The 20,087-nt window shown below is 50.0% G+C and overlaps 1 protein-coding gene across 1 annotated transcript in view; it reads left to right on the top strand.

The window, feature by feature from the left end:
- The window catches only part of Tcf7 (transcription factor 7), a 31,565-nt gene extending 13,389 nt beyond the window's left edge, over positions 1-18,176 (top strand). The window contains 9 exon segments of the mRNA XM_078050605.1: positions 8,718-8,826; positions 9,566-9,656; positions 12,826-12,945; positions 13,263-13,425; positions 13,518-13,625; positions 14,039-14,087; positions 15,199-15,271; positions 16,544-16,709; positions 16,711-18,176. Coding sequence (XP_077906731.1) covers positions 8,718-8,826; positions 9,566-9,656; positions 12,826-12,945; positions 13,263-13,425; positions 13,518-13,625; positions 14,039-14,087; positions 15,199-15,271; positions 16,544-16,709; positions 16,711-17,271 — 1,440 coding nt within the window. The 3' untranslated portion in view covers positions 17,272-18,176.
- The last annotated feature ends 1,911 nt before the right edge of the window (positions 18,177-20,087 follow it).

Below are 20,087 nucleotides of genomic sequence, written 5' to 3'. Positions count from 1 at the left end.
GTGTGGAGAGACTTGCATCTTTTAAGTGCTGGAGGAAGTATTTGAACCCAGGCATGCTCCTGGTTCCTCCTATTATGTGCCATAGGAATCATGTAATTGAATTACATATAGCTGGGTCCTCTTGGCTCCCCGATCCCACTCCTTACCCCAGGAGTTTGGTATTTCACCCACTCCCCTATATCTACACACTGTTATACCAGGTGTGCATCTGGAAGAGTTGTTTGGTGTGGTTTGTGTGAAATCCCTAACTCAGCCTCATTAGTGGTGGTGTCTCAGATGGCCCCTAGGGTAGATGGAGTAGTCCAACCCCCCTCCCTCTGCTTGGGTGTGAGCCCCTCGAGTGAGAGGGGCTGGGGTGGCAGTATTCGGAGTCCAGAAACCTCCAGCTGCTTCTTTTCACACTTTGTCTTTCTCCCCTGTGGATAAACTGCTAGACTGAGTCCATTCAGAGCCCCAAGGGCCTTAACTGGCAGTAGCTGCAAGGGTTAGACCCAGGGAACTTCCAGATGTGGCCTCAGGGTAGAACTGTCCTCTTTGGGTAAGAGGCAGCTGAATAGTACATGCGACATGTAGACCCCTGTTTTGTTTTTGCTTGCTTTTTCTTATTTTTTTTCCTTTGCTTTTAGTTTGCTTTTAACTAAGCATACATAAAAAATATTAGCCCACACAAATATTAAATCACCTCCCCTCACCACAACCCCATGAGGTGATGGACTGGAGACCAGAGCTGTCAGTGTGGAGAGACTTACACCTTTTAAGTGCTGGAGGAAGGATGTGGGCTCCTGGATGGCAAGATGGAATTGGGGCAAGAAAGCAGAGTTGAGCCTGGGCAGATTTCCAAGTTTCTTCTCTCCCACCCTTGAGCCATTGCTGACTGTTCTCCTAAGCCCGTGCCTTTCTGGGTCTTGTTTGGACTTTCCTGACTCTCAATCACAGGCATAAATAAGCCCTGGTGAGAGCCTCCCCAGCTTCTAGCAGCTTCCCACCAATCGTCCATCCGCATATAGAGTGGGAAGGCCACAGGCCCTCTGTAAGAGGGTAATTTAACCTCTCTTTGCTTCATTCTCTTCATCTGCAAAATTTGCACAGCAAAGTGCAAAGTTGGGAAGACTGGTGGGATTCCAGGGTGGGGTGGAGCGCTGTAGACTGCTAGACACTCAGTAGGCCCCTATTGGTGGCATCACCATCTCTAATCCTGTGCCTTTTCTGTTCTCTTTCTGCTTTTCTGCAAAGCCAAACTTTCTGCAAAACCTTCAGCTCTGCCCCCAGGGATACAAAGCTTCTGAACTGCTTCAGTGCCTCCCTCCAGAGCCCTGGTTCGTTTCCCTGCTGCCCCTTCCTTTCCTTCAGGCGAGGCTGGGCTGAGGCAGTGCTCTGGCTTGCCTTGGTCCATGGCAGGCTCCTGGATGGCAGGGTACTGAGGAGGAGCTCGGTGAGTAACCACTTGGGCTAGGGGGACGCCCATTGCCTGGCTGCTTTAGAGTCCCCAACAATTGCTAGCATCAACTAGCAGCTCAGCTGCAGCAGCTCCCGGAAGCTTATATTTTCCTCTAAAAACATCCTGTCCTGAGGGGCGTTCACCTCAAAGAGGAGGAAGGAAAATGTAAGTAAACGAATGCATAGAAACCACGAGAGGCCATGGGCCAGGCCAGGCAGCTCAGCAGGATTCAGCTAGCTTTGAGGGTGCCTGTAGAGCTGGCCTGTGGTTTCTGCCAACCCTGCGTGTAGGGACTCTAGTCCTCACCTCTGCTGTGGCAGGCCCTGTTATCTGATGTGAAGGTCAGGCGGCTGGTGGACTGGCCACACACACCTGGCAGGGTTCTGTTACCATGGCAACAGCCTTGTTTCAACAGGTGGGACTGAAGCCTCCTGGTCCAGGAGGGTGTGGCCTAGCCATCCCCTAGCCCTTCCGGGTCAGCTGGCCTCATGGCCGTGGCTCTGTGCTCTGTGGTGGGCGTCTAGCACAGGGCGTCCAGCGTGCTGTGGGCGAGAAGCTTTCGGGCCGTCCTCTGGAGCACCATGTCCTGGTCAGTAGGGCCAGGAGTGGGGGCTGAGGATAAAAGAGCATGAGTGAGGGCTCTAGCAGCCTGGTCCTCCAGGCCCCCCCTGGGTATATCAGCAGAGGTGGGGTCTGCAGGAGCCCACAAATCAAGAATCTTTTGAAGGTTTAGGGGACCTGCCACCTTCTGGGAAGTTCGTTCTCATGACCCAGGCCTCAGAGAGCATCCTACCCAGCAACTACCCTGACTGGAGCATTTAAGCACCACTGGTTCTGGATGGTGGCTCCAGACACAGGCCTGAGAGGGCTGCAGGGCTGCCTGGAGCCAGGAAACGAGCCCCTGGAACTGATCAGGGTCAGTCCCTGGAGCCTAGTTCCCGGCAATACAGGCAAGAGAAGTGAGAATTGAAGGAGGCCTTTTGAAAGAGTGACTCTTGGGATACCCCATTGGAACTGGACTGGTTTCTCTCTACAAGAAGAGGGTGTTTTCTAATTTGTACATAGGCACTGTATGAACTAGCCTTTGGTCATTCTAACTCCCAGAGCCAGTGGGGATGGGGAGGAGACCAAGGAGTCTTGGCTGCTAGGTGGGATGTCCCCTGACCCTAAACAGTGATCCCAGCTTCTCCCAGCCTCCAAACCTTTGTGCTATTGTGACTCCATGCCCAGTCCCAGCCTAGATTGCTGTACCTAATGCTGCCATGTTTTCCGAAGCACCATCCCATCCCCGTGCCTCCACACTGCTAGACCCAGCCTTGAGGGTTCTCTTTCATCCTTTCAATAAAAACAATGCAGAGTATAATCCCAGACCTAAGGAGGGGCAGGAGGCAGACAAGGACACAAGCAATTACAGCAAAGTGTGGTCGGTGTTGCAGTGGAGGTATAGCAGAGGACTCTCCTTAGACAGGAGGACAGGAAAGGCTTCCAGAAAGAAATCTCATTTATATGAGCCCTGCAAGATGGATAGGAATTGGCCAAGATGAGTTGGGAAAGAGTGCCCTGGGCAGAGGGCACAGCATGGTCTCTGGAGCCAGTAGTCCTCCATGGCTAAAGCATGGAGTAAGAGGAGGGCAAAGGAAAGGGTGTGGCTCTCTGGCATCCTTGCAGACCTAAGAACTCAGAACAGGGTGATGGAGTACTGTATGACACAGGCAATTTTCTCACCTCCCCAAGCTTCACTTCCCACGTGTATGAAATGGGAATATAAAATGCCAGCCTCACGTGGCTTGTCACATTTGGTATTTATATTACTCAGCTTCACCTCTGTGCACTTGCCAAGCAGAACAATAACCATAGCAATACCCACCCTTCTGTCTAGTCAGTGTCTGCCCCTGGAAGGAGCACAAGGCCTGAGGTGTGGCTCTGCCATTCCTTCCACAGACTTTTCCCCCAAGGGTCTCTCCCCAGCTCCATGGCATGCATCAAGAACAGCCTATTGACTGAGGAGCTTGAAAGATTTGAAGTCACAGTGGCAGATGAGTACACAGGGGCATGCAGAAGGTCTGGGGGGCACTGAGAATTCTAAAAGCCTTCATCCCACAAATCTTCAGTGAATGTCTGCTGAGTACAGAGCCTGGACAGCAGAGGTATCTGGCAAGCTGGAGGCACCCCTACTATGCCACAGCAGGCCAGCATAACTGGGGTGTGATGGCTAGGACCTTAGGGCCATATCCAAATATCACCATCAGATGGGCTCCCAGTGCCAGTGGCCCTGGCAGGCAGGTGTGGTCAGAACTTATACCAAGGGTCCCTGACCTCTAGAGCATTTTTAGGGTCAGGAAAGCACTAGCTCGGTACTAGAGCACTGGCTCTAGGACTAGTACAGTTCCCCCCCGCCCCAGCTTATTCTGTCCACAACAACAAGGCCCCAGCAGTGCAGTAGGTGACATCCTAGCTCTGCCACTGTGTGTGACCTTGAGGTTCAGTTTCTTTTTTTTTTTTTTAATTTTTTTTTAAATATTTATTTTTTAGTTTTCAGCGGACACAACATCTTTGTTTGTATGTGGTGCTGAGGATTGAACCCGGGCCCCACGCATGCCAGGCGAGCGCGCTACCGCTTGAGCCACATCCCCAGCCCGAAGTTCAGTTTCTTTATCAATCAAATGAGGATAGTATCTATCCATGTCATAGATTTGTTTTAGGAATATCCTAGTTAAACTAAGGTGCTGAGGACTGGGCCTGTCATTCAGCTCAGCTGCCACTAGTAAATGCTCTTCCGGGCTTCAGTCTTTTGCTTGGTACAGAGTAGGAGCTCAGTTGTACACCTGAACAATCACGCATGCTGATGGATCCTGATATGTGAGAGGTTCTTCTCCTGCAGTCCCTGCCATAGGGAGGCCTTCTTGGGAGGGCCTGATCAGGCAGATCATGCTCTTCTAACCTCTTAGGCTCGAGCCCAGAGGAAACAGCAACTTTCTTCGCTGGGAAAGTGTTGTGGGGCTCAAGTGTTTGGGGGTTTTCAGAGTCAACCGTCAGAGGCGAGGGAGTTTCTCTGCTGGTGGTGGCAGGGGCTCTCAGCATGCACACAGCTTGTGAGCACAGCAGACCGCTGCGGTCTGCAGGGAAAATGCCGACTGTGTTTATTTTTCACCTGAGCCTGCAGGAAGTGGGAGGGGGGGTTGGGAGGAGGCAGGGGCAGCCCAGCCAGACCCAAGATCGACTCCATAGCAGACACCTACCTCAAGAGTCCCCCATTTCCACCTCCCTCTGCCTGGCCCTTTCCTGACTCCAATCTGCAAAAAAAGAGGACGACACACTAGAGCACCAGATGAGAAATTTCTAGCCATCTGCTACGGAAAGTGTCCCTAAAAGGGAGGAGCACCTTTGGGATGGTAGACTTGAATAGATGTGGAGAAAGGTCTTTGAACAGTAAGAACAATGTAGCATCAGGAAGGACCACCTCTTCTGGGGGTGAGCTGGATCCAAGCATCCAGCAGGAAACTGGACAGTATTGGTGGGGACTGATGATGGGTGACTCTCAGCCTTAGGGTCTGAGTCCTGGACCTGTCCTGAAGTGCCACAGGCTGGTGGGAGGGGCCATGAGGGCTCAGGCAAAGGCAAAGAACAGGGACCTGGGGTATTTTGAGAGAAGAGTACAGACATTACTTATGTATTAATGCATCCCATCATGCTCTAAGCCCTTACTGTGTACTCTGCTCTCAGAGTAAGAGAGATGAGGTTGTGCTCTTGAGGCACTCAGGGCCTGGTGGGGATAGTCCATCCAGGCCTGCCTGCCCTCCCTTGGGGGCTGGGCATGGTTACCATAAGTGAACCCACCCTGTTTTCTGGAAGCCTGACCCTGGGACAGTCTTGTGCTGGAGCCCTGGAACGGGCAGGGGGAATAAGGGGCCCTGTGCTAGACGGTTCACCTCTGGCTACTACCACTAGATACGGAGAGGGCTGGGGAGTGAGGCTTGGAGGCAGCCTGCATGAGCATGGAAAGGACTGGCCACCCCAGGCCCTCCAACCGACAGTAAGCTCTCTGCCCCACCCTGCCCACCCAGCACTTCTGTGGTTTGGCTGGAGGCTCCTGCTTAATGAGGCTTTTCCCCTGTTCCCAGGGAAGGTTGGTAGATAAGACAAACCCATTTCCCCCAGAACTCTCATCATTCCACTGCCTTGTCACGTGCATACATAGCAGGCCAGCAGCTATAGTTTGAGCTGTTTTCTCTGAGGTTCCACAGGCCCAGTCTGAGCTGTGCTATGACCTGGGGCAAGCCACCCTCTTGTTGCCTTGCAGCGGCTCTGGGCAGAGTACATAGGACTGTCTTCCTAAAGCTGGCACCTTGGATTCCAGGCCCTGCTTCTAAGGTTTTTCAGGGTCAGAGCTGTCCATACCCAGCTTTCCCTCTAAGCTACCTAAGCCTCCTCAGTCCTAAGGGTTAAGGAGCCAGAGCCAAGTTTGGATGGTAGCGCCTTCTCTGAAGCAGGAGTGTAGACTTGAAAACCTCCTGATTCTGGAGGCAACTGTACAGGTGTCATCCCACCTGGGGAGCTGAGGCTCCAGGCGTTTGTACCTTTAGATAGTGAATGGTGGAATGCTTTCTGCCAGGGTCTAATGTTCCTTTGTGCCCAGTTTCCCTGCCCTCAGCTGCCAAAGCCTACCATCTGGTTAGTGCTGTTCTGGGAACCTGTTAGGACAAAAAGACCTCAGGGATTTCTAGGAAGCTTCTTACTTGAATAGATGCTTAGCTTCTGCTTCCCAACTGACTTCATATCAGAGGATGGAGAAGGATGCTGGAGGCTGAAACACCTATGGGTAATCCTGGGTATTGTAAGCAAGAATAAGAGTGGAAGATGCCAGAGGGAGCCTCGCACAGAGCTTTGCAAGCCCCAGGTGAGGAAAACAGGGAGGCCACTGGAGGATTTAGGCAGATGAGTGACATGACCTGACTTATTTGGCTATTGGAGGAAAGACTGGCAGAGGGGACAGGGAGGAGACTGCTGCAGTTGTCCAGGTGAGAAGTGACAACAGCTTGTACTAGGTGGGGGACAGGAAAGAAGGTAAAAGTAGGTGGATTCTAGATTTATTTTTTTTATTATTATTATTATTTTTTTTTTGCAGAAATTGAATCCTAGAGTACTCTCGCAGCTTTTTTTATTTTGTGACAGAATCTTGCTAAGTTGTCAAGGCTGACCTCAAATTTGTGATCCTCCTACTTCAGCCTTATGAGTAGCTGGGATTACAGGTGGATGCCACTGCACCTGGCAGATTCTAGATTTTGAGGTAGAAAGTTGGTCATGGGGTATGAGAAAGAATCAAGGACGACTACAAGGTTTCTGGTCTGAGCAACTCTTCAGGTTGGAGTTATCAACTGAGGAAGAGGGGAGCATATGGAGTAGAAAGTCAAAAGTTCTAATTTGGATATTTTTGGAGTTTGGGGGGCATTTTAGACCTCCAAGCAGAGTTGAATAGGCATTTGGAATGTGGAGTCCCATGAGAAGTGGGTCTGGAGATAGAAATGTGGAGTCATTGGATGAAGATGTTTAAAGTAAGAGCCTGGAAGAGAAAGGTATTGGGGAGTCAGAAAAAGTGGGCCTCTGGAGTTGGAGGGAAATTAGGCAAATGTGTAGCATTCTGAAAGCTAAACGAAGAAACTCTGCTTCAAAAAGGAGGGAGAAACCAATTGTGTCTGATGCTGCTAAGAAATCAGGTAAAATGAAGACAGAATTGACCTGAGAGTCCAGAATTGTGGAAGTCATTGGGGACCTTGATAGTAGTTTCTGGTAGAGGAACGGGTTGAAGGAAGAATGAGAGCTGAGAACTAGAGGCTAGGCCTGCTGGGGTTTCTATAAAAGGGAGTGAGACATGAGTTGGTAGTTAGGGGAGGATTTAGATAGAAGTGGCAGCCCGTGTGCACTTTGGTAGGGATGAAATTGGACTTGTGAGGTGCTTGGCACAGTGCCTGGCATGTGGTAGGTACTCAGTGTCTGATGGATATCACATGTGTCCACACATCCCACACCTGCCCCAGCCTACCTCTTTACCTGTTGCTAGCCATCTATCAGGACATCAGCTCCTGTCTGCCTGGGGCAAAAGAACTGGTGTAGCTTATAGCCTGGAGGCAGGAATGCAGGGGCAGATGGCAGGCCAGGGCTGTTGCTGAGAGCTGTGGGAGCCTGTGCCCAGCTGGGAGCTTCACTTCCTGGTTATACTGGGTTTCATACCCAGCTTTCCCTACATCCTTACCCTGGACCCCCAATAGACAAGTACCAAGGAACCTGTGCTAGGCTCCAGCCTTTACCAAGAGAGGAAACTGAAGATCTGAAAGAATCTGGTTAAATTCACCTGGCAGGGAATTTTACCCTAGGAGGCCAGAATACAACCACCTTCTCATTACTGTCTTGCCCCAAAAGATGTCCCCTCTTTCTTCTGTGCCACGGGTCTGAGATCACTCATCTGTACTCTTAGCCAGCAGCATCCCCAGAAACATTCTGAGTGGGAAGCTGAGCCTTGACTGGATGATGAGTCTCCAGAGCTCTGGTCTGCGTAGGTGTGCACTGAGGACATGCAGAGCTGGGCCTTGGGCATGGCAGTGACTCCCTGTGGCTGGGTTATATAGAGAGACCTTTCCCCCAGCCTGCTGACTGAGTCATTTCAGGACAAAGAGCTGTGCGCCTAGTGTGAAAAGTGAGAGTCCTGAGGAAAGTAAGAGTGCTGAGGAAACCGGAAGACTGGGGGCTGGGCAGGTTGGCCCCACCTCTCTTGAGTTAGGGGACCAAGGGGGGGAGGTCCTGCCTGGTGTCACCATATCCAGTTAGCACTGAGGTGGGGCTAAGGGTCGGACTCAGGACCCCAAGTCTAGGGGCTGGAAGAGGAAAAGCTCTAAGTCTTGCTGCCTGGGGCTGGTGGCTGTGAGTAGCCCTTATAAATAAGCCACTAGTTCTCAAACAAGCTGGATAGTCTCTGGGAAAAGTAGGCTAGAAAGATTTCCCAGACAGGATGCCTCTGGGAACTGAGTGCCCAGAAAATCCAAGAGGTTTTGATTACCTGGGCAAAGTGTGGGGGCTAAAGGGCAGAAGACTGCACTGCTGGACACAGGGTGGGTTGAGTGGTGGATGCCCTCTTCCCTGAGGCCTGTGGTTTTGGCTAGCACCACTTCTTTGACAGTTGAGCTGCCCACACTGCTCACTGCAGCTCTGCCTATATGCATGTCCCTACCCTCATGACTTCCTCCTTCAGGACTCCCCAGGTTCACCTGCCCTCCTAATTTTTCAGAACAAGGCCAATCAGCCAACTCACAGTGTCCCCCAACTGTCTCCTCTCTACGAACATTTCAGCAGCCCACACCCCACACCTGCACCTTCGGACATCAACCAGAAACAAGGTATGGGCCTGGAATAGGGAGGGGTCTGATGCGAACAGCCTAAGGCTTTCTATTTTATAATGAGAGAACCTGAGGCTGTGCAAATCAAGGATCCAAAGAAAATGCCAGAAAGATAATTTGGGGAGTCTGAGGGAACCAGAGGACTGGGTAGATGGTGCCAGGTCAGAATATGAAGCCTTAAAGTTGGGGTAGAAGCCTGCCCCAGTGGCAGTGTAAGCTTCTGATCACTATGAGCAGCTTCCTGTCCTAGTGAGAAAATGGAAAGTGGTGGTTGTGATGGCTGATTCACCTCCCCTCAGCCAAAGTCATTCTGAAATCTATTGTCAGCTGTAGGAAACCTGCTGACTCAAACCTGGGGGACTGGTTAGTAGGGGGGAGGCCTGGCATCCCAGGTAAGGTTCCTCTCGACTAGGGCCTATCTCCTGGTCAGAAAGCCAGGCAGAGCCCCCAGCAGAGAGGCTCCAACTGCAGAGCTTCAGTGGCCCAGGGAATGGTGAGGCCTAGCCGCCACCTCCTGAGGACTGCCTACTGGTCAACCAGTGCCCTCTGGCAAGTCACCCAACCCCTCTGCCCTTGGTTCCCTTGCCTGTCAGAAGGCCACTGTTTTCATGCTGGGATAGTCCTAAACAAACCAGTTTGTCTGAACCTCTAGCAAAGAGAGGTTGCTCTAGGATGCAGGAACTGCTGAAGTCACCCCCAGATCAAGCTAGCCCAGTTACTTGGCTCTTCTCCATGGCAGGAGTTCACAGGCCTCTGCAGACCCCTGACCTCTCTGGCTTCTACTCTCTGACCTCAAGCAGCATGGGACAGCTCCCTCATACTGTGAGCTGGTGAGTATGGGCCCAGTGGGAAGGGGAAGGGGGCACTGTGTGGTGGTTGAACGTTTCCTGCCCTTCCATGTTCTTTACAAACACCATAGGATGACCAGCAATTGTATCCCAACCTGCTCTGAGCTAGGGGTTCTTGTGGTTGGTTCCCTGGCCCAGGGCATTCCCCAGAGAGCTTGACATATTTCCTCTAGAGAGGCCAGAGAGCTGGCTGTTGGTTCTAGCCCTATGAAACCTGAACTCTCCATCATAGTAGAACTCTGGAGCCATATGAGTATGTGAGGAAGAAAAGGTAGGCCTGAGCAGGGAGGTGACAGCATGAATAGCCACCAGAGAGGGTGCTGCTTCTCAGCTGCCTGGTGGGCAGGGGGACACTTCCCACTAGCCCCAACACCTGCTGTTGGCTGGTCTCTTCCATGGCTGAGCTGCTTGAACAGCAGGTTCCCCTTGTCCCTGTAGTACCTGATTGAGCTCAAGCCCCTGACCAGCCTGCTTGGAGGGTGTACTAAGGCTAGGATAGAAAAAGCCAGCCTGGACCCAAGTCAGAAGGCCTGACTGTGGGCCAAAGGATCTATCCTCAGCTTAAATGGGGTCTTCGCAGGCCACTTAGTCATTTACTTGTCATCCATAACGTTACCTGTACAGATAGGCTCTCTGGAGTAGAGCAATCAACCAGCGGAAGGAAAAGTTGGCTTCCCAGGAAGGGTAGGGAAGGCCAAAGGTGCAGCATGCCCCCTTTCCCTTACCCTGCACCCACGTTCAGCACACTCCTTCAATTCCTAGATTCTCTTTGGACAAAGTGCCATTATAAATACAAATCCGGACTATCCTCAGGATCAAAGGTGGGATGACGGTGCTTAGGCCAGGCACCGTGGCACACACCTGTAATCCCAGCAACTCAGGAGCCTGAGGCAGGAGGATTTCGAGTTCAAAGCCAGCCTCAGCAACTTTGTAAAGCCTTAAGGAACTCAGTGAGACCCTGTCTCTAAATAAAATACAGAAAAAGGGTTGGCGATGTGGCTCAGTGGTTAAGTGCCCCTGAGTTCAATCCCCAGTTAACTCTCCAGAGTACTGTAGGCTAGTAGCTCCAAGGCCAAGAGACTTGAGCCTAGAGGGGATATTTACCCACTTAGGCTCTAATGAAGGTCTTTAGGGACAGGGAGGGAGAGCCCTATGTTCTTAGCTCTTACCAGGCAGCACTTGTTTGCCAGACTCTGAACTGAGCCTTACTGTGTGCCAGGTAGGGTTATGGGTGTCAGGGAAGCACTGCTTCAGCTGTCTTATCCTTAGGTCCCTGACCTCTCCAAACTCAGTTTGCCCAGTGATCCAGGCAAGAAGCCAGGCAGTTGCAGTACACTGTTAGCATTGCTTTGGATGGGGGCTGTAGGAGCCCATAGGGGTACCTTATCTAGCTTGGAATCTCTGGGCTTTTGGAGAAAAGAGTGACAGCCAAATAAGACCCAAAGGATAAACAAAGAGTGAAAGCAAGCAAATTGAAGCAGAAAAGTAATCCAGACATTATCAGTAGAGGATGAGAGGCCCTTGTACAGGTATCAGCCCTATATTATCAAGGAAATTTAGGAGACAGGCTAGAGGGGCCTCAGGAAGCCTGCTAAGCTAGGTCCCAGGAGAATAGCAGTTCCAGCCCTTAAGCACAAGCTGGTCCAGTGAAATAAGGGCAAGGTGAAGTACAAGTTGCCCCCTGGTGGCAGATGCCAGAAGTAATCCCAGCAGAAGCCAATCTGTTTCAAAGACTATGGGTCAGACCAAGAAGGTACAAAAGCTTTCCCCATGTCTGGTTGGCAGCCAGACTGCTAACAGCTGTCTCTCCCAACCACAGGCCCAGCCCTCCTCTCTACCCCCTGTCCCCTTCCTGCGGATATAGACAGCACTTCCCTGCCCCCACTGCAGCCCCTGGCACCCCCTACCCCAGGTGAGTCCCCTACCCCTGCAGCCAGGCTCCTGCTTCCTGTTGCCCAGGCTTAAGTGCCCACACAAGGCCATGCTCAGGCCAGTGCTTACCCCGTGTTAGTTGTTTGTCCATCTGTCTGCCTGTCATCCTGCAGCCCCCTGCTGCCCTAATGCCTGACAGCAAAACTGGTAGGAGTTTAAGAGGCCCCAGTCCAGGCCATATGTGCAATAAAGCAACAAAGAAGCTAGGATAGCAGTGCATGCATAGCTCAGCCAGTGTGCAGATGTGTGTGCACTCACCTCTGTTCTGCATCCCTACTGGGGCATCCCATGAGCTCTGCCCAAGTTGAGGCAGCATCTTCTACATAAGTGTCCCCAGCCTCTGTCCTTCAGGGGGTTGCCTGCTCAGGGATCCTATACCTGTGCAAGCAGCAAGGGGCACAGTGATCTCCACAGAACAGTAAGGAAGTAAGCTGGGAGGTGAGGTGAGTGTACAAGTGTCCTTTCATTTAGCTTATTCCCTCAGTGACAGACCTTGTGTCAAGAATGTAACAGCAAGGAATTCAGCAGTCATTTCCAGTTCCACTGGAGCTCCCAGCTCAGGGTGAGAGGTATAGATACAGCATAGCTATAAGTGGGCCAGTGGGTAATCAGGAAGCCCCCAAGGAGACTGCAAGCAGGCTTGATGGGTCAGAGAGCGCCTCGTGGAAAGGGTTAACATTTCCTGACAGGGATAAAGGGAACAGCTTTAACAGGGCTTAGCTATGGGTGGAGAGTGCTGGGAAATGGGTTAGAAATGAAGCTAGAAATGTCAGCATGGATGCTTAAGCAGGGCTGTGCAGGACTTGGGGAAAAATCTGGATTTTATTCTGTGGGCAGTGGGAAAATTTCAGCATTCTTTTAAATGGTCACGCTAGCTGTGTGTGGAAAGGGCCCTGGAGGGGGTCAAGTGGGAGTGAGGAGGCCCACAGGCAGCCCCCAGCTCTTCAGCCTGACTTGGTGGCAGCAGGTGGGGAGAAGATGATACATTTGAAAGCTACTTGGGACTATTTAGTAACCACCCAAATGGCATATCCATGCAGTGTCTGTATAATGTGTGGGGAGCAGATATTTGTATGTATCTCTGTATATGTGTGTCCAGGTCAGTGGGGATGGGGAATCTGTTCCTCTGTGTCCTTGTCTACTGTGCATGGGCCTCCATGTATGTCTGAAGGTCTGCCCATAATTCCTGGCTCAGTGTTAATTCTCTTCCTGTTTCCAGGTTTACCCACCCATCCTTGATGCTGGGCTCTGGTGTCCCTGGTCACCCAGCAGCCATCCCCCACCCGGCCATTGTGCCCACCTCAGGGAAGCAGGAGCTGCAGCCCTATGACCGCAGCTTGTGAGTAAAAACACACTCTGTGGGTGAAGGGGAACAAGAAGGTATAAGATGGCCAAGTGAACAGATCTATTGTTAGCCAGGTCACACATGCCTCCCACCAGACCCAAGAACTGCCTGGTGGTCCCTCTAAGCCTTCTTGTGGCTCTAGCTACTGACCACTGTTTTAGCTCTCTGCTCATTCATTTGGGTCAGCTAAAAGAGAGTCCATTTACAAAGCCTTAGAGGATCATACACTTACGCACCCACACTCAAGGAAGGTGTTCAGTGATTAGCGGGGAGGGATTTGGTCCTGAGCAGTCTGTATATCTGTCCCTTAGGAAGACACAAGCAGAATCCAAGGCAGAGAAGGAGGCTAAGAAGCCAACCATTAAGAAGCCCCTCAACGCGTTCATGCTGTACATGAAGGAGATGAGAGCCAAGGTCATTGCAGAGTGCACACTCAAGGAGAGCGCCGCCATTAACCAGATTCTAGGTCGCAGGGTGAGGCCATGGGGCAAGTGGGTTGGGGGGACTTCTGATCCCTTTCACCCTGCTGACTCTGTAATGCACCCCATTCCCCCCCACCCCTGCAGTGGCATGCACTGTCAAGGGAAGAACAGGCCAAGTATTATGAATTGGCCCGTAAAGAGAGGCAGCTGCACATGCAACTATACCCAGGCTGGTCAGCGCGGGACAACTACGTGAGTGGCCAAACACATCCATCAAGGGTGGGCAGGGGAACCTTCAAAATATTGTGGGGCATGGAGAGTCCAAGGCTCAGAAGAGGCAAGCCTGGGGAGCTACCCTAAAGCCAAGCCCACACATCCTGTTCTGCACTCTAGAATCCATTTGCACATGGGATGATGCCAGTATTTGGGCCACATGGTAAGAAGGGGAAGGGGCCATTCAAATTGTAGACCAGATTGGGAGAGGGAAGAGCCCCTAAATGTACTCCATGGCAGCCTAGCAAGAACTGCAATCAAGAAACTATAGGACCCCCAGGTTGGAGGAGCGTGAATGTCCAGAATTCCAGGGGTAGTTAGGCTAGGCAGTAGCTGCAGATAGCCCAGTGTCTACCTCCCAAATCTAAGTATCCTTCCTTTTTTCCCTGCAGGGGAAAAAGAAGAGGCGGTCAAGGGAAAAGCATCAAGAATCTACCACAGGTGAGGCCTTGCCTCAACAGTAGTCTCCTCTCCATGCTTCCATTTTAAGAGCAGCTCTGCTCTGGCCCAGAGGGGTTAGCAGAGCATTCAGCCAGGAACCTTCAGGGCCTGGGCCCTCTGGAAATGAAGGCCTGCATTTCACAAGTCAAATTCCCAAGCAATGAACAGCTATACTAAATCCAAGGGAAGACCAGCTCCCCTTGACACCCAGGGGAGAGGGGTCTTCATTTAGCAGGTGATATATCCTCCACTTTTGTCAGCCCTGCCTATGGTTAAACTCTACCAGTGTGGTTCCAGGAGTAAGCCAGAGTATGCTGGCTGTCTAGTTCTGCTGAGAGGAGGAGCAGGCTGTCTGGGCAGAAGCTGACCAAGGCCCAGGCCCAGCCCAGGTCACACAGTCTGCTAGCTAGTGCCTGGGAATTTCTCCACCATCATATCCCCATCTCTTACCCTGGTTTCTCATGGCAATGTAAAGTGCTCTGTGTAGAGATCCCAGGAAACCCACACTCTGCAGGTCTCCTTCCTGTGGGTGAATTCCTGCTTCACATGCATGACTTTCTCAGCTGTGTTGCCCCTACAGTGGGAAGCTGGAAACTAGGATTGGGACTGTGCGGACAAAGTCTGCAGCTCTTTCTCTGAGGCTACACAGAGTGTAAGTTGTAGCCTTAGCCCTTAAGGGAATTTGGGTGAGAAAGACTGGGCATTGGCAAGAATGAAGAAAAACTGGATAAAATAGGAAGGCAGTCGGGAAAGAGATGGACAGCCCCAGTGCAGAAAAGGCTGGATCCCAAGAGCCTCCCTGGGCTTCTCTGCAGTCTCCAGGTTAGGAGGGTTCCCACAAGCAAAAGAGAGGAGCCAGCCTGAGGACCCCTACCCCACCTCACCATTCTTCCCTCTGACTCTATTGCCCAGCTGGGTTACCTCCTTTCCTGAAACCTTGCTCTGGGGCCTAGGGCTGTGCCATGGAGAGTTCCATTTTCCTTTGGGGGCTGTGGGATGTCTATAACTGGCTAACACTGATATTACCTCTTCTTTCTGGGCCCTGCTCTGCCCTGCTGCCTGCCTGCTCGCCCTCTGCCCTGCTCTGCCCCTCTGGCATGGCTGTGAGCAGACAATGGCTCGCCTAAGAAATGTCGTGCTCGCTTTGGCCTCAACCAGCAGACGGATTGGTGTGGTCCCTGCAGGTGGGTTTGTCCCCACCATCATTCTCCCTTTGCTTCAAGCTGCTTCCCTGACTACACATGTTCTGCTGGGCCTGCAGCCCTCTCTGGTCCCTCAGCCCCCTGGCATACCCAAGAGATAAATAGGGGAACCCATGCCTCCTAAGAATGGGAGTGAACATTGAACACAGATTGTGACAGCACTTGGGTCTAGGTGGAAGCAATGGAGGAGGACATGCAGAATGTTCCAGAAAGGAAAGCAGACTTAAAGAGATGGCTCTGGTGCCAGCCTGGCCTAGTAGGTCCTTAGCAGACAGATCTGTCACCTATCACTCAGGAAGCCTAAGCCCCTAAATCATTATGGCTTTCCACTTCTTCAAAGTGGGACCCATGCCTATTCCATCCCAAGCCCTTAAATCTGAGAAAAACGAAATGATAACATCAGACAACCACCTAGACAACCTTGTCACCAGGCAGCCTATGATTTTCTTCTCTCATACCTACTGAAATCAGAGGGCTGGAGAGGTTAGGAGAGAGAAGCAGCATTACTCTTGGACTGTCTTACCCAGAGAGCCCTGTGGCACTAAACTTCTGTTTTTTTATCATGGGTATGAAAAGTTTCATCCACCAAGTGGTTAAAGATGCCTTTTTTAGGCCATAGCTGACAGAGCCAAGGCTGAGGGTACTCAGACAGTAAGGTCACTGGCTCTATGGAACACTTGTCCAGCCCTCTGGTATGCCTATCATTGTCACTATTCAAGGGCAAGGAGAAAGGAATTTGTCGGTGGAGGCACGTGTGCATACATGAGGTCCTCATCATTCTGTTACTAAAAAGACCAACTATGGCTTTGAGAATTCTAGGTTGTAATATAGAAGAGTCCCAGTCCACTTCTTCTCCCCTTAGCCCTGCTCTGAAGACATGGATTGCTCAGCCAAGAACTACAGGCATTGCAGTCCTTTGCCTTAATGTAGATCTCAGTCCCCACAAACATGAAACAGAAGCTTAAAGACCCACACTAGGAGATGGCTTCCTTGGGGGGAGGGGGGCCCCCACAGGCCAAGTTACAAAAGGTCCCCACCTTGTGGTTGTTCTGAAAACTGCACCTGACCTAGTCTGGGCCAAACCCAAGAGTTGCAGGGCTGATTCAGGTTTGAGGACATAAGCACATCCATCACCCAAGTCATGGGAGAGGACAAGAGGTCAGCCAACCTGTGCAAAGACAGCATTTTTTTGGTTTTGGTGTATGACTGTGAATTCACCCTCTGTTTACAGATAACTCTCTTCACTATTCCTAGGAGGAAAAAGAAATGCATTCGGTACTTACCCGGAGAAGGCCGCTGCCCCAGCCCCGTTCCTTCCGATGACAGTGCTCTAGGCTGCCCTAGGTCCCCAGCTCCCCAAGACTCACCCTCATACCTTCTGCCCCTCTTCCCCACAGAACTGCTTGCTAGCCCAGTGGAGTCGGCACCAACATCCCCACGTCTCTCCACTATTCTCAGTCTCCCTGCCCCTGGACCACCACAGGCCCCTCACAGCACCCTGCAGAACACACAAGTACAGCAACAGGAATCTCAGAGGCAGGCGGCCTAGCATGCACAGGACTCCTGGCCTCCTCCAGAGGCCTAACCCTTTAGAGAAAGCAGAAGCCCTAGTCATATGGAAACTGGCCAGCAGCCCTCCCAATGCTCCATGTAGGGTCCATGCCCTGAAGATTTCAGAGGCTGAAAAACTTCTGCCTGAACGTGAGGCCATCAATTCAAACTTCTCAAGTGGTGGGACCATATTAATGCCAGTGTGTCGTCTCATTAAGGGAATCCTGATGCCTGTGGCAGCCTGCATTGTGGTGTCCCCCACCCTGCTCCAAACCATGTGCTTTACTAGCCAGATACCCTTGTCTCCCTTGCTTTTCTGCTATAGGTCACAGAAGGGCAGGACTAAGCTCAGCTACATTCTCTACAGAAATGCCTCATCTGTCCTCTGCCACACCCTTCCCACACCAGACACTTCCATGGATCAAGAATAACCTGTTTGATATTATCAAACAACATCTGAGCATGATCACAACCACAAAGCTCAAGATGACTATGCTTCTCCAAAGGGAATGGAGGAGCTGTTTACAGAAAACCAGCTGCTCTTCATAAGCTGGACCAGAGGAAGCCTCTTAGTATATTCTCAGGAGCTTAGAAGAGGAGGAGGGAATAGAATAGGTTTAGGCCTAACAACTTATCAGGCAAATTCGGGTTCCTGAGCAACTTAAGAAACCCTGACACCAAAGCTCAGGCACCAGATGATGCAGGCAAACAGTTCAAAGAAGTCATGGCCCAAATCTAGTGTGTATCCCTCTCTATTCAGTCTTTTTCACAGTTCCATTTCCAGCTCATCCATGTCACTTGAGCCAGCTCTTAGGCAATTTGAGAGAGTAAACCCAAAACCTCCTCCAATAGCCAGAGCTTGCCTTCTAGCATTCAGACCAGGCCAGCGTGTTTTTTTCCCTTTGGGGCTGAAGGAAAGAGGACTGTTAAAACTAAAGGAACCCAGAAACCTCTAGTGGTGGACATAAGTTTTCACCACAGCCTACTTTAATCAATTTTTGAGCCAAGCTTCAACCCTGAGCCTTGAGAAACAAGTCTTTTATTTTAATTTAACTTTTTTTTTTCCTTTTGCCTTCTCCTCATTGTACATAGCCTGAATCCAAAGAAAAAGGGCTGTCTGTGTACTCGTATACACCCTTACAAAAAGCCTTTAGTTACATACTTTAGCCACTGGTTTCTCAGAATCCAAAGATCACCTATTCTTGTGTAGTGTTGCAAAAAGTCTTGAGAAAAAAGGACCAATGTAGTGTTCAAAATATTTTTGTATTGTTAATGCATCATCAAAGAAAACCTTTTTTTTTAAACATGAGAATAAAGATACTTTTTACTGGGTTTATTTTTCAGAGTCTGACCCTGAGGAATAAGATGTTTGGGTAACAGCATGACATTTACCTTTTCTTCTCCAGTCACAAAACTTGGGGGTTAATTGCCTAATATGGTGTACATATTCCCAAGACTTCCAACCTTCAGAAACTAGAGATCACCCTTGTCATTTACCCTATAAGGACGTGGACCCCCACCCCTAAGGCTGGGCTCATGCTGAGAATAAGCTTAAGACTACAGACCTTTACCCCACAACTGATGCAGCAAAACCTGTTTTCCAGTGCCCTTATGAAAAGTGATGAGTTGGAAACTGCTATCCTATAGACCCTGAAAACAAAATAGTTGCATATGAACACTAGGCTTTTTCCCTGAGAGCAGAAAAAAAAATATCCTGTTTTCAAGGAAAATAAAAGCGATCAATCTCTTACAACTGCCCATCATCATAAAATCCTACAAAAAAGATTTTAATAGCACTCTTTGCTGGCAACGATTATGTCTATTAGGGTACTAAAAGTATTTTTCCTGCTGGGTACGGGAGGCCCATCTCTATAATCCCAGAGGCTCAGGAGGCTGAGGCAGGAGGATCACAAAGCTCAAAGCCAGCCTCAGCAATTTAGTAAGACCCAAAGCAACTGAGACCCTGTCTCTAAATTTATTTTTTAAAAGGGCTGGGATGTGGCTCAGTGGTTAAGCACCCCTGGGTTCAATCCCCAGTACCAAAAAAAAAAAGGATTTTTCCTATTTTTATAAAATACCCGTTTAGTTTGATTGCTGATCTATAGTATGCTTTTTATAATGCAATTAATTACCATGCTAAAATACACTGCTAACTTCCTGAAACCTACTGTGAATGTGAAAGAGATCATAAAAACCACTCTGATCAGTTGGCCATTAGATAAATGCTGGGCAAAAAATTTCACAAGGCACAGCCACTAAGCCACCATTATGCATTGTTTTTTCTTTTAACTTTTTTGGATTTTATATTTTAAAAATATTTATTATAAAGTCATCTTCTAGAGTAGTGTTTCTTTAAAATAGGCCACTGGAAGCTGTAATCCCAGTCTTACTTCTTTGTGGGAGGTGCTACAGGAGACCAACCATTCTCTGGACATCTGTCCCATTTTAAAGAATTCCACTCTGGCTACTGGCCTAGTTGTTTCAAAAAATACATTCTAAACAGGGCTTCTTGCAAGGCTGGGTTGTTGCATCTGATTTGGTGTCTTATTTAGAGTACACTGGATACATAAACAATGCACCCTTTGTATAGTGGTGGTGGGGGGGGCGTCCTTTGGCAACTTTGTTAGACCAGTCTTTTAGGAAAAAAGAAAAACACAAAAACCACCTGATTTCCAAAAGGAAATTCAAATCCTCACTCACTCCACCATGTTCCTATGAAGCCAGAGAATGACTTGAGATTGCAAACCCAAATTCAACTTCAAATACCATACCAGTTTCCCCTCACCGCTAGCCAAGAATCAACCATGTTTTCTGAGACATCACAGGACAGGATACCCTTATACATTCCCAGACAACTGACAGACTTAAGCCTTTCTTGAAACAGATATTGGCTGCTCCCATTTACTGCAACTGCCCCCCATCCTGTGCTAAGTGGATTCAATGAAGGCTCAGCCTAGCAAATTAAGCAGGGCATTCCCATGTCTTTTTTTTTTTTTTTTTTTAACTGGGGATTGAGCCCAGGGCTGTTCTACCACTGAGCTACATCCTCAGCACCCCCACTTTTTTTTAAAAGACAGGGTTTTGCTAAATTGCCCAGGCTGCCCTCAAAACTTAAGATCCTCCTGCTTTGGAGTCACTGGGATTACAAGTGTGTGTCACTGCACCCAGCTCATGTCTCCCAATTTGAAGGTGTTTTCCTCTTTTCTAATTAGCCCAGTGACTACCCTTGAGCTTTTTTTTTTTTTGG

Source organism: Ictidomys tridecemlineatus, chromosome 1, assembly GCF_052094955.1.
Source record: "Ictidomys tridecemlineatus isolate mIctTri1 chromosome 1, mIctTri1.hap1, whole genome shotgun sequence".
Taxonomy (NCBI): Eukaryota; Metazoa; Chordata; class Mammalia; order Rodentia; family Sciuridae; genus Ictidomys; species Ictidomys tridecemlineatus.
Note: the sequence above shows the minus strand (reverse complement) of the source record. Positions and strands in the feature narration are given on the sequence as shown.